The 12,887-nt window shown below is 48.4% G+C and overlaps 1 protein-coding gene across 3 annotated transcripts in view; it reads left to right on the top strand.

The window, feature by feature from the left end:
- The window catches only part of KIF16B (kinesin family member 16B), a 307,139-nt gene that overhangs the window by 174,860 nt on the left and 119,392 nt on the right, over positions 1 to 12,887 (top strand). For all 3 annotated transcript variants that reach the window (XM_027560267.1, XM_027560268.1, XM_027560269.1), the window contains exon 17: positions 330 to 418. In XM_027560267.1, the coding sequence (XP_027416068.1) occupies positions 330 to 418 (89 nt within the window). The remainder of the gene's footprint in view (positions 1 to 329; positions 419 to 12,887) is intronic.

Genomic DNA, 12,887 nt, shown 5'->3' on the forward strand with positions numbered 1-12,887 from the left:
GCTGCCAGGGCCCTACTCCTGCCAGAGCATGGGCGTGCCAGGGATGCCAGGATACCCTCTTCCCTGGATGCAACAGCAGGTCAGGGAGCCCCTCGGGGCTGAGTGGCTCCGGTGCGGGGGTGAGACCCTGCTAGCCTTAGCGGGGGGCTTGGGTTCCGGATAGACCCCGGGCCTGGCTGCTGCAGCTTCCGTCCTCAGAGGGCGCAGTTGTGTGTGGGCTCCAGGGGGTGCTGGGCCCCTCACTGCCTCTCCCAGGAGAGAGGCGTGCGCACAGAGCACGGCCTTCTCCTGCCACTGAGGTAACCGCTCTGCCCTGTGTCTGCTCTTAGAGCGGCCTTCTGTCCTCTCTCAGCTTGTCCATGAGTGACCTGTCCAAGTCCCGCGAGAACCTCTCCGCCGTCATGCTGTACAACCCAGGGTGAGTGGACAGCAGCTTTGCCTTCCCTGGGGTCGTCCCTGTGGTTGTGTTTGCTCTGTTGACCCCATTAAAGTCACTTACTTAAGGAAAAAATCAGGTAAATAAAGCTTCTGCAGTCAACCCTCCTTTATCACATCAGCCATAGCGATTTTTCAGGTTCCTTTCCAGCGCTCACTGTGTATGAGTATCCTATTATGAGGATAATCAGCATTGGGAAGGCTCATCACGGCTTCCTTCTTGTCTTCATAGCAGTCTAATATTTAGAGCTGACACTTGGATCACTCAGTGCACAATCCCTTTGGCTCAGGTACTTCCACTTGATTTTGTAACTGTGGTGTAATCTCAGAAACAGCTTTGGTTCTTAGGGCTTCAGATGCCCAAGGAGTCGTGTTCACTCCTTCCAGGCTCTAGGAGATCACTGAGACCACACACGGTGGTGGTTTAAATGGACTTGGTGGTGGTGACCTTGAGCAGTTAGCTTAATTGCCCAAGTCCTCCATGGTTCCATTCACAAAACCGTCACGAAAATGCCTCAAAACAGAGAAGTGGATGGAAGGACTTTGGGGTCCTTGCCAGGCGTGTGAGAGTCCATAATTTTATCTTTCCTGCAAAGAGAATCTCGTGTAAAATGGTGGAGGTAAATCTCATAGCTAAACGTGTTAAAATTGACAACACTGCCATCTTCCGGAACTGATGGTCCATTGGTTGTCACTGTCCCAGGCACTGTCCTGAGTGCCTCGCCTTCGTCAGCTCCTGTATGTCACAGTGACTCTCTCTCACATACGTAGAGAGTTCATACAGGTTTGCTCGCTACAGTTTCAGGGTCAGAGCCATGGTGTGAGCCTAGGTTGGCCTGATTCCCAGCCTGTGCTCTGACTCTGTTCCTACCTGCCTTTCCCCACATGGGGCGCGGTTTCCCACCTGGGAACCGGTTCCATGGCCTATTGCCCCCAGCTCAGCACTTCTCATAATGTAAATACCTCGTCCCTCAGCTCAGGTCAGTCCTCCTGTTTGTGGACAGTAGACAAGCCTATAAGGACTTTCTTCACTGTTGTAGGAGTTTAAAGCTGGGAGGGGGCCTTCAGTCATGTTTCTGGATTCTTCTTTCTCTCGGCAAGCAGACTGAAGCCCAGGTCCGGTTAGTAGACCACTGGCTGCAGACTCCTGGGCCCCTCTCTCCTTGCAGAACTCCTGTACGTGCACACAGGCTGGTCCCTTCTGTCAGCCCTTGCCAGCACTGTTCATGAAGCCTTTCCATCTTATGACAGGGTTACTGAGAAGAGTTGTGCTTGTTTAGGTAAATCTGTCTTGGACTAACCCTTGGTGATTGGTAAGACCCCTGAAACATGAGAACAGTCTCAGAGCAGCTGGGTTATTGGTTCTAGGGAAGCTCGTCAGGTTTCCGGTCTTTAATTCCTCCCTGTGGTTTTAGCAGCAGCTTTCTACCATGACTGAGACTGCGTCTTTCACATGCTCACTTTGTGTTTAATGTAACACACAGGTGTTTAGGGTTGTCTTCAATTTAAGAAGCACGTTCCCATCTGTTCAGTGTTGTGGGGCTGCTTGAATCTTTGGGAGTATGTAGCGTGTTTACACGGGTGGATTCATCTCCCCGCTTGGAACCCATTTCCTGTCCCAGGATTCAGGTACCAGCTTCGTTGTGCTTGATGGTGGCGCCTTCGACTCTGGGTAGGCTTGACAGTAACACGTGACCGTTCCATGCCTCTGAAAACAGAAAGTGATCTGCATTCAGCCTGAGCTCTGGGACGCAGTGTTGCCAGCTGTGGGCCCCGCTCTCCCAGGCCTTACAGATGGATCTCCTCCAAATGCTGGAGACGATGCTTGTTCTCTTAAAAGTGATGCTGTTTTGTTGTTGTTCGCTTGTATTTAAGCTAAAGTGGTTTTTCGCAATGTCTTTGAAATGTAGGTCAGAATGTAGCAGCTTTGCCCTCAGAACTTTTCAGTGATTTTTCCTGGTCTGAAACCTAAGATCCCAGGCCTTGGTGAACCTCCCCACCCTGTTGACAGCTCAGCTCTCCATCATCCATGCTGGACCCCACCCCACCCTCCCCCTCCTTGCTCTGGGCACCAGCTGTTCCGTTTTGGGTCCTGCTTCGTTGCCCAGACTGCCCTGGACCAGTCATGCCTTCGGGGCTTCTCCTCTGCTAGCCCCAGAGCCTGGTGTGCCTTTGGTGGTGCCGTCTGCCCGTCCTTGAGGCGCAGTACACGCGGACTCCTCTGGATGCTGTTCCTAACTGCCTCCTCCCACGGCTTTCTCACGGCTCATCGCTCCATCTCTGGCAGCCTTGTCTTGTTCTTTGTGATGCGCGCTTGTCTGTCAGCAGGTCCTTTTTCTCAGCCCCTCCTGAGAAGCAGGCATGGTTCTCCCCTTGGGGACACAGTTCCCAGTAAGAGCCCTGGTGGGCTTACAGGTCGCTCCAGGGGAGCAGCCATCACAGGTCGTTTATGAATAAGGGTAGAAAATGAAAATGAGATGAAAGTAGACCGTCTCGGGCAGTCCTAGATGGAGCGATCAGGAGAGGCCTCCTGAGGCGGGAACATTTCCTTTAAGGCTCATGTGGAGAGAGGATGATGCTTGTGTGACTGGAAGCGGCGGGTATCTCCAGGCAGAGGAAGAGGAAGCAGGCACGTGGCATCCAGCCAGGAGGTGGGGCGAGGGCAGAGCAGATGGGTGCAGTCACCAGAGGGCGGGATGCCGGGAGCACAGGGGGCCAGCTGATGTGGGCCTTGGAGACCCCCGGAAAGAGTTTGGCTGTTTCCCAAGAGTGCTGGGAAGCTGTTAGATGTCTTTAAGCAGTAGAGGAACGTGAAGATTAATTTACTGCAGATGTTAGTACATGCGGCGTTTGGAGAAGGTAGTGTAGAAGCGAGAGACCATTTAGGAAGCTGCTGCCTTAGTCCATGTGGGAGGTACCAGCGGCTTGGGTCTGGGTGGTCATCATGGAGATGGAGTGTCATGGAATTGAGGGCTGTCCCAGGCTTTGGATTTAAACAACTGGGCAGATGGCAAACCTGCTTCTGAGGTGAGGGCAGCAGAAATGACCCCCTGAGCTAGCGATGGGGTGAGAGTTCAGTCCGTGTATCTTTCCTATCAGGTTGGAAATTTTTAGAGGTCAGAGGCTGGTCTTACTAATTTCTATATTCTGTAGTGTCATTCACGTAACATGCTTGATGAATGTTTAGCAAACAGATTAAAAATGAATTTATAGTGAGATGCACATGTCCTTAGCTTCCCTGGTGGCTCAGACGGTAAAGCGTCTGTCTACAATGCAGGAGACCTGGGTTTGATCCCTGGGTTGGGAAGATCCCCTGGAGAAGGAAATGGCAACCCACTCCAGTACTCTTGCCTGGAAAATCCCATGGACGAAGGAGCCTGGTAGGCTACAGTCCATGGGGTCGTGAAGAGTCAGACATGACTGAGTGACTTCACTTCACACATGTCCTTTAAGTCAAGTCGCTCGCTTAGTCGTGTTCGACTCTTTGCGACCCCGTGGACTGTAGCCCACCAGGCTCCTCCGTCTATGGGATTCTCCAGGCAAGAATACTGGCGTGGGTTGCCATTTCCTTCTCCACACACATGTCCTTGGGGCTTCCCTGATAGCTCAGTTGGTAAAGAATCCGCCTGCAATTCAAGAGACCCCAATTCAATTCCTGGGTTGTGAAGATCCCCTGGAGAAGGGCTAGGCTACCCACTCCAGTATTCTTTGGGTTTCCCTTGTGGCTCAGCTGGGAAAGAATCCGCCTGCAATGCAGGAGACCTGGATTCGATCCCTGGGTTGGGAAGATCCCCTGGAGAAGGGAAAGGCTGCCCACTCCAGTATTCTGGCCTAGAGAATTCCATGGACTGTATAGTCCATGGGGTCGTAAAGAGTTGGACATGACTGAGCGACTTTCCCTTCACTTCGCACATGTCCTCTGTGGGGGAGAAGGTTCTTCACTGATTCCTCTGGCACGTGTGTTCCTAATGGTGGAAAATGGCACATCATGCAGAGGAATGTGTATCTGAGGCATGAGTCAGTTCCAGAATGACACTACAATTGGTGGAATAACCTCAAGCTCATCTTCAAGATCCTCAGGCAAAAGGTGCGAAGAGGGCCTCATGAAGACGTGAAGACTTGGGCCAAGGCAGTCTGGGAACACAGTGAGAATCGGTTTGTTGTTGGCTGTGGAAACGGTGCTGGATGAGTGGGCGCAGCTGTGGTGACCCGTTCATCCATGCATCTCATATCTGCCACCTTTGCAGTGCTCATCTGTACCAATTCAAATTCAAATGACTTGATACTTCATCCCCCTGATTCTAGCTGCCCCCTCCAATTGCCACTTGTTACAGAGAACTATTGCCCATGAATTAAAACATAATTGGAGAAAAGTCACTGCCTCTGATTTATGGGAAGCAGGCACCCTGTACAGTTTATCTGCTCCGGAACTCGGCAAAACAAAGTAGGAATAAAGCTGCAGTGGCTTGTTTGTACCTTTTTTGATGGAACAGGTGTAAATTTGTTGTCATTTAGTCACTAAGTCGTGTCCAACTCTTTGCGACCCCATGGACTGTAGCCTGCCAGTCTCTGCTGTCCATGGGATTTCCCAGGCCAGAATACTGGAGTGGGTTGTGATTTCCTTCTCCAGGAGATCTTGCTGACACAGGGATAGAACCTTCATCTCCTGTGTTGCAGGCAGGTGCTTTATCCCTGAGCTACCTGGGAAGCCTTGCAGGTATAAATACCTGTGACCGAGGTTAAGCGCCACTGGATGAACGGAATGGGGGGCTTCTCCCTTTCTTCTGTGCAGTCTCATTGCTGTAGCAACACGCAGCCTGTAGTGAGTCTCCAGGGCCCCTGGCAGGAGGAGGTGGTGTGGAAGGCACAGCAGGGCTCTGAGGAGCCTTCCCTAGCACTTCCTTCTCCATAGCTGAGGATATGAAAATGCTAGAAGTCTGTAAGATGCCTTATCTTGGAGAACAAAGCAGGTTGAACACTGAGCAGAAATTTAGCCCTGGATGCTCGTCAGGCAGAACCCCAAGTCGCTCCCCTCAGTTCTCTTTGAGGAGGTCCTATCCTGTCCAGTGAACTGGATCGTGTGCTGGGCCCTGAGAGGTCTGCAGGAAGAGAAAGTTTCGCCCTGGAGAGTAGATGCTCTGGGGGAGGAAACCAGGTGAGTGCTGGCAGGAGTCGTGCTGAGTGCTAGAAGAGATAAGAAGATTCTGCAGGTCGGGGCCTGGCTGGGGAGTGCTCTGAAAGCCAAGCCAGGATGTGTGCAATTTGCTTTGATAAACAGACGGCTGTTCTTTGGGGAGATGCACTTTGGCAGGATGGGGCAGGAGAGATGGCAGCTCAGGTTCTGCTGGCATGTTCTCAGCACCTGTGTGCAGGTAGCATTTTTACAAGTTCTGGTAGGTGTGCTTAGAATAAGGATTGTGATTAAAATGTATGGCCCAAAATACAACAGAGAATTGTTTTCTCTGTACTCGTAAGCATATGCTATCTCATTTCTTCATTCCTTTTTAAAATTGTGCTAAGATGAATCCACCTGCCAGTGTAGGAGATGCAGGAGACACAGCTTTGATACCTGGGTTGGGAAGATCCCCTGGAGAAGGAAAGGGCAGCCCACTCTAGTATTCTTGCCTGGGAAATCCTCTGGACATAGGGGCCTGGCAGGCTTCAGTCCATGGGGTCAAAGAGTTGGTCACGACTAAGCACACACACATGCGAGATACACTTAACATGACATTTGCCATCTTAACCGTTTTAAGAGTATGGCAGTATTAAGTGTGCCACATCACTGCAGCTAACCTCCAGAACTCCATTGCTATAAAACTGAAGTTCTGTACTCATTAAATAGTATTCCAACCCCCCACCCCCCGTCACCCTGGCAACCACCATTCCATTGTCTGTCTGTTCTCTAGGTACCTCATATCAGTGGATTCATACAGTATTTCTTTGTGTAACTGGTATATTCTGTGTAGTATAATGTCTTCAGAGTTCATCCATTCTGTAACAGGTATCAATTTCTTTCTTGTTAAGGCTAAATGACATTCCACTGCATGTATATGTCATATCTTACATATTCATTCATCTATCAGTGGACAGTTGCATTGTTTCCCCTATTGGCAGTTGTGAAGACAGTTATTTTCTGTTTTTTTGTTTTTGATAGTGGTCACCCTAATGGGTGTGCAATGTTACCTCATTGTGCTTTTGCTTCACTCTGTTTTTCTTCCATATTCTCAAGAATATCCTATCTGGAAAATAGTGTTTGGAAATACAGAAAGATGGAAAATCTCAAGGTCTGCTCCCCCAGTAAGTACAGTAAATAACTAATGAGAGTCAGTCTGAACCAGACATGGAACAACAGACTGATTCCAAATTGGGAAAGGAGTACGTCAAGGCTGTATATTGTCACCCTGCTTATTTAACTTATATGCAGAGTACATCATGTGAAATGCCAGCCTGGATGAAGCGTAAGCTGGAATCAAGATTGCCGGGAGAAATATCAATAACCTCAGATATGCAGATTACACCACCCTTATGGCGGAAAGCAATGAAGAACTAAAGAGCCTCTTGAAATTGAAAGAGTGAAAAAGCTGGCTTAAACAAAACTAATACAATTATGTAAAGTTTAAAAATAAAATTAAAAAAAATTCAACATTCAAAAAACTAAGATCGTGGCATCCAGTCCCATCACTTCATGGCAAATAGATGGGGAAACTACGGAAACAGTGAGAGACTTTATTTCTGGGCTCCAAAATCACTGCAGATGGTGACTGCAGCCAGGAAATTGAAAGGCATTTGCTCCTTGGAAGAAAAGCTATTACCAACCTAGATAGCTTATTAAAAAGCAGAGACATTACTTTGCTGATAAAGGTTCATCTAGTCAAAGGTGTGGTTTTTCCAGTAGTCATGTATGGATGTGAGAGTTGGACTATAAAGAAAGCTGAGCACTGAAGAATTGATGCTTTTGAACTGCGTTCTTGGAGAAGACTCTTGAGAGTCCCTGGGGCTACGAGGAGAGCCACCCAGTCAACCCTAAAGGAAATCAGCCCTGAATAGTCATTGGAAGGACTGATGCTAAAGCTGAAACTCCAATACTTTGGCTACCTGATACAACAAACTGTCTCATTGGAAAAGACCCTGATGCTGGGAAAGATTGAAGGCAGAAGGGGCCAACAGAGGATGAGATGGTTCGATGGCATCACTGACTTGATGGACATGAATTTGAGCAAGCTCTGGAGTTGGTGATAGACAGGGAGGCCTGGCATGCTGCAGTACATGGGGTCATATAGAGTCAGACACAACTGAGTGACTAAATTGCACTGTCCGTCTGACAAGGACAGATCCATGTATCCTGATGACCCCCTTCAAGCCCTGCCAAGTTCAGTTCAACCAGCTCACTCACAGATATCTCAAAACCCAGTCCATGGGGTATGGATCCAGGAAGTATTATTAGTCAAGGAGAGATGTGTTCATAATGGCACAGAGATGGAACAGTGAAGGGTGCTGAGGGCACTGCAGGAAGGACGTGGAGGGGAGCTTGAACTGAGACATCAGTGGAAGGAGCCTAGAGGCAGGCCTGGGCTGCAGAGGTGCCCTGGGCAGGAAGTGATGAGGCCTGGGTGGGTAATGGGATGTGGGCAGGAAAGAAGGAAAAGCCATTGGCATCCATTTCTGGTTTTAGTAGTTGATTGGGTGTTGCTAGCTCCCCAGCAGAAAGGCGGATATAGGAGGAGAGGCGGGGAGGACAGTGAGCCTTGCCTTGAAAACCTGGGCCCTGGCCGTGAACTTCCTTCCAGGAGGAACTGCCTGTGAACTTGGGGTCAGCCACCATCTCCCTGTGGGGGTTCGGGGTCCAGTCCACCTGTCACAGGCCCCCGGGAAGGCGGGTCCCCTGCATCCCCCAGCTGCTGAGTGAGGGCCCTTGTTTGTCCACCCTGAACTGGGGCTCAGACCCCTTGGTGCATAAGCGCGCTCACTGGGCAGACTTTGGTAAAGCCTGGCGGGAGTCAGGGCACTGGTAGCCTTTGCACTGGGCACTTGGACTCCTCTGGGCTGACTCTGCGTTCCGGCCGCTGTGCAGCTCACCCGGCCCTGGCTGCATGCCTGCTCCTCCTGGCAAAAGTCCATGTCCCCCCGCCCTGGGCTCCATCCCACAGGCTTCAGCAGGCCTGGCCCTGGAGACATGTGAAGAGTTCGGGATCCCTTACCCTGTATCTTGAGCATTATTTTACTAGCGTGTGACATGAGTGCAATTATGCGGTAGTTTGAGCATTCTTTGGCATTGCCTTTCTTTGGGATTGGAATGAAAACTGACCTTTTCCAGTCTTGTGGCCACTGCTGAGTTTTCCAAATTTGCTGGCATATGGAGTACAGCACTTTCACAGCATCATCTTTCAGGATTTGAAATAGTTCAACTGGAATTCCATCACGTCCACTAGCTTTGTTCATAGTGATGCTTTCAAAGGCCCACTTGACTTCACATTCCAGGATGTCTGGCTCTAGGTGAGTGATCACACCATCGTGATTATCTTGGTCGTGAAGATCTTTTTTGTATAATTCTTCAGTGTATTACTGCCACCTCTTCTTAATATCTTCTGCTTCTGTCAGGTCCATAGCATTTCTTTCCTTTGAGCCCATCTTCGCATGAAATGTTCCCTTGGTATCTCTAATTTTCTTGATGAGACCTCTAGTCTTTCCCATTCTGTTGTTTTCCTCTATTTCTTTGCATTGATCTCTGAGGAAGGCTTTCTTATCTCTTCTTGCTATTTGGAACTCTGCATTCAGATGCTTATATCTTCCTTTTCTCCTTTGCTTTTCACTTCTCTTCTTTTCACAGCTATTTGTAAGGCCTCCTCAGACAGCCATTTTGCTTTTTTGCATTTCTTTTCCATGGGGATGGTCTTGATCCCTGTCTCCTGTACAATGCCACGAACCTCTGATCATAGTTCATCAAGCACTCTATCTATCAGATCTAGTCCCTTAAATCTGTTTCTCACTTCCACTGTATAATCATAAAGGATTTGATTTAGGTCTCATACCTGAATGGTCTAGTGGTTTTCCCTACTTTCTTCAATTTTCCTACTTTCTTCAATTTCAGAATTTGGCAATAAGGAGTTCATGATCTGAGCCACAGTCAGCTCCTGGTCTTGTTTTTGTTGACTGTATAGAGCTTCTCCATCTTTGGCTGCAAAGAATATAATCAGTCTGATTTTGGTGTTGACCATCTGTAGAATGATGTCCATGTGTAGAGTCTTCTCTTGTGTTGTTGGAAGAATGTGTTTGCTATGACCAGTGCATTCTCTTGGCAAAACTCTGTTAGTCTTTGCCCTGCTTCATTCCGTATTCCAAGGCCAAATTTGCCTATTACTCCAGGTGTTTCTTGACTTCCTACTTTTGCATTCCAATCCCCTATAATGAAAAGGACATCTTTTTTGGGTGTTAGTTCTAAAAGGTCTTGTAGGTCTTCATAGAACCATTCAACTTCAGCTTCATCAGCGTTACTGGTTGGGGCATAGACTTGGATTACTGTGATATTGAATGGTTTGCCTTGGAAATGAACAGAGATCATTCTGTCATTTTTGAGAATGCATCCAAGTACTGAATTTCAGACTCATTTGTTGACCATGATGGCTACTCCATTTCTTCTAAGGGATTCCTGCCCATAGTAGTAGATATAATGGTCATCTGAGCAATACGTGAACCTTGAACTTCCAGATGTTCATGCTGCTTTTAGAAAATGCAGAGGAACCGGAGATCAAATTGCCAACATCTGCTGGATCATCGAAAAAGCAAGAGAGTTCCAGAAAAACATCTATTTCTGCTTTATTGACTATGCCTTTGACTGTGTGGATCACAATAAACTGTGGAAAATTCTGAAAGAGATGGGAATACCAGACCACCTGACCTGCCTCTTGAGAAACCTATATGCAGGTCAGGAAGCAACAGTTAGAACTGGACATGGAACAACAGACTGGTTCCAAATAGCAAAAAGGAGTACGTTAAGACTGTATATTGTCACCCTGTTTATTTAACTTCTGTGCAGAGTACATCATGAGAAACGCTGGACTGGAAGAAGCACAAGCTGGAATCAAGATTGCCAGGAGAAATATCAATAACCTCAGATATGCAGATAACATCATTCTTATGGCAGAAAGTGAAGAGGAACTGAAAAGGCTCTTGATGAAAGTGAAAGAGGAGAGTGAAAAAGTTGGCTTAAAGTTCAACATTCAGAAAACTGATCATGGCATCTGGTCCCATCACTTCATGGGAAATAGATGGGGAAACAGTAGAAACAGTGTCAGACTTTATTTTGGGGGGCTCCAAAATCACTACAGATGGTGACTGCAGCCATAAAATTAAAAGACGCTTACTCTTTGGAAAAAAAGTTATGACTAACTTAGATAGCATATTGAAAAGCAGAGACATGACATTGCCAACAGAGGTCCATCTAGTCAAGGCTATGGTTTTTCCTGTGGTCATGTATGGATGTGAGAGTTGGACTGTGAAGAAGGCTGAGTGCCGAAGAATTGATGCTTTTGAACTGTGGTGTTGGGGAAGACTCTTGAGAGTCCCTTGGACTGCAAGGAGATCCAACCAGTCCATTCTGAAGGAGATCAGCCCTGGGATTTCTTTAGAAGGAATGATGCTAAAGTTGAAACTCCAGTACTTTGGCCACCTCATGCGAAGAGTTGACTCATTGGAAAAGACTCTGATGCTCGGAGGGATTGGGGGCAGGAAGAGAAGGGGATGACAGAGGATGAGATGGCTGGATGGCATCATTGACTCAATGGACGTGAATCTGAGTGAACTCCGGGAGTTGGTGATGTACAGGGAGGCCTGGCGTGCTGCGATTCATGGGGTCGTAAAGAGTCGGACACGACTGAGTGCCTGAACTGAACTGAACTGAACTGAGCTACCCTGTATTTGCCTTGTCGCCTCTCTCAGGACTGGTCTGGGATCAGCATTCTCCTTTTGCCTTTAAACTTTCACGTCGTAGCCGAACTAGCTTTCTGCCTTCCTGATTCCCTAATGCTTAGTATTAGCTTAATAAAGTCAGGTACCCTACAGCATGCCTCTCCCCACCGCCCCCCACTGACACACACACCCTCTCTTCTTCTTAGTTACTCTCATTAAAGCCTCGTGAACACATCTTTGTTGGGTTCTTGAGTTTGAGCCGCTCCTTCCCCTTGAGCACCAGCGGCTTTCCTGTCACTTGAGAGAAATCTCAGCCCTCTCTGTCCATCGGGAAACTTTTTCTCCCTGAATTGGCTGCACACAGGGCCTCTGCCTTTCCAGCTACCCCCTTCCAGTCTCCCACCTCCTCTTCCAACAAGTTCATTCTGAGAATCATGCTGCTCCTCATCGTGGAGAACCTTCGGGAGGGACTTTACTGTTTAAGTGCCAGCGTGGTAGGTCCATGAGAAGTAGCTGAGCTTCTGGTGTTGTCAGGACTCCCTTGGCCGTGCACGGGATTCCTGGTTTCCTCTCAAGGTTTTACTGGGTTGGGGGACTACTCATGGACTTGCCCCTGGAACCGGCCACAGGATGGAGCTCACTCAATGCCCCCCTTAACCCTTCGTGATGACCCCAGCATGGGGCCCAGCCCGTGGTGCCTCTGGAATGCCCTCCAGGCCCCAAACACAGCCACCCATTTGTCCCCTACTATCATCTTCTGTCACTTTCTGCCTTGAAATTTATGGTTTGGTTTAAGTGGACAGAACGTCTTTCACAGCTCTCTCCAGGCCAAATCCATCTATGAAACCGTCTACAAATCCCTCCCACTCTCCTTCCCATGGCCAGTCCTCTTCGTCTTCCAAGGTGGGTGCGTACAGGAGTTGTCTCCTCAGAGGCATTCTGTGTGTCTCCAGTTTGAGCTCAGTGCTTCCTCTTCATTCTCTGCCAGGTGTCTGGCTCACACCTTTATCACCATAGCCTTTCCCAAATTCATGTCATTAATGCTTTTGCCTGCTCGCCCACCAGGCTTCCTGAGAGCAGGAGCCACGCCTTACTCATCTTTGAGTCTCCAGCATCTTGCATGTAGTGAGCACGTCACAGATGTTCCTGAGATGGAGACTTGGCAGCAGCAGCAGGTGTGTCCATTCATGGGTGTCCAGGGGCCTTGTGCTTCAAATGGTCGCACACACTTTAGAGTCTCCAGTGTAGCTGGGCCTCATCTTTGTGAGGCTGTCATGCACACAGATGTACTTCTTACACATTTTGTGACTTTCTTAACTGTTACCCATTCATATATCTTTTGGTTTCCTCGGTATCATGTAGATGTGAGTATGTTTATTGCAGTAGGTTAAAAATGTTTTGTTACTTAGCATCCAGTGCCTATTAGAGCAGAGTTCTCTGGAAGAATTAAATCTGGTTTGTAAATGATTATATGCAGTAAGACCCAACTCATCTTCAAAGCACCTGGTCTCAACAGGCAGCCTAGTAATTCTCCAAAGAGAAGTTTT

This window comes from Bos indicus x Bos taurus, chromosome 13 (genome assembly GCF_003369695.1).
Source record: "Bos indicus x Bos taurus breed Angus x Brahman F1 hybrid chromosome 13, Bos_hybrid_MaternalHap_v2.0, whole genome shotgun sequence".
In the NCBI taxonomy this organism is placed as follows: domain Eukaryota; kingdom Metazoa; phylum Chordata; class Mammalia; order Artiodactyla; family Bovidae; genus Bos; species Bos indicus x Bos taurus.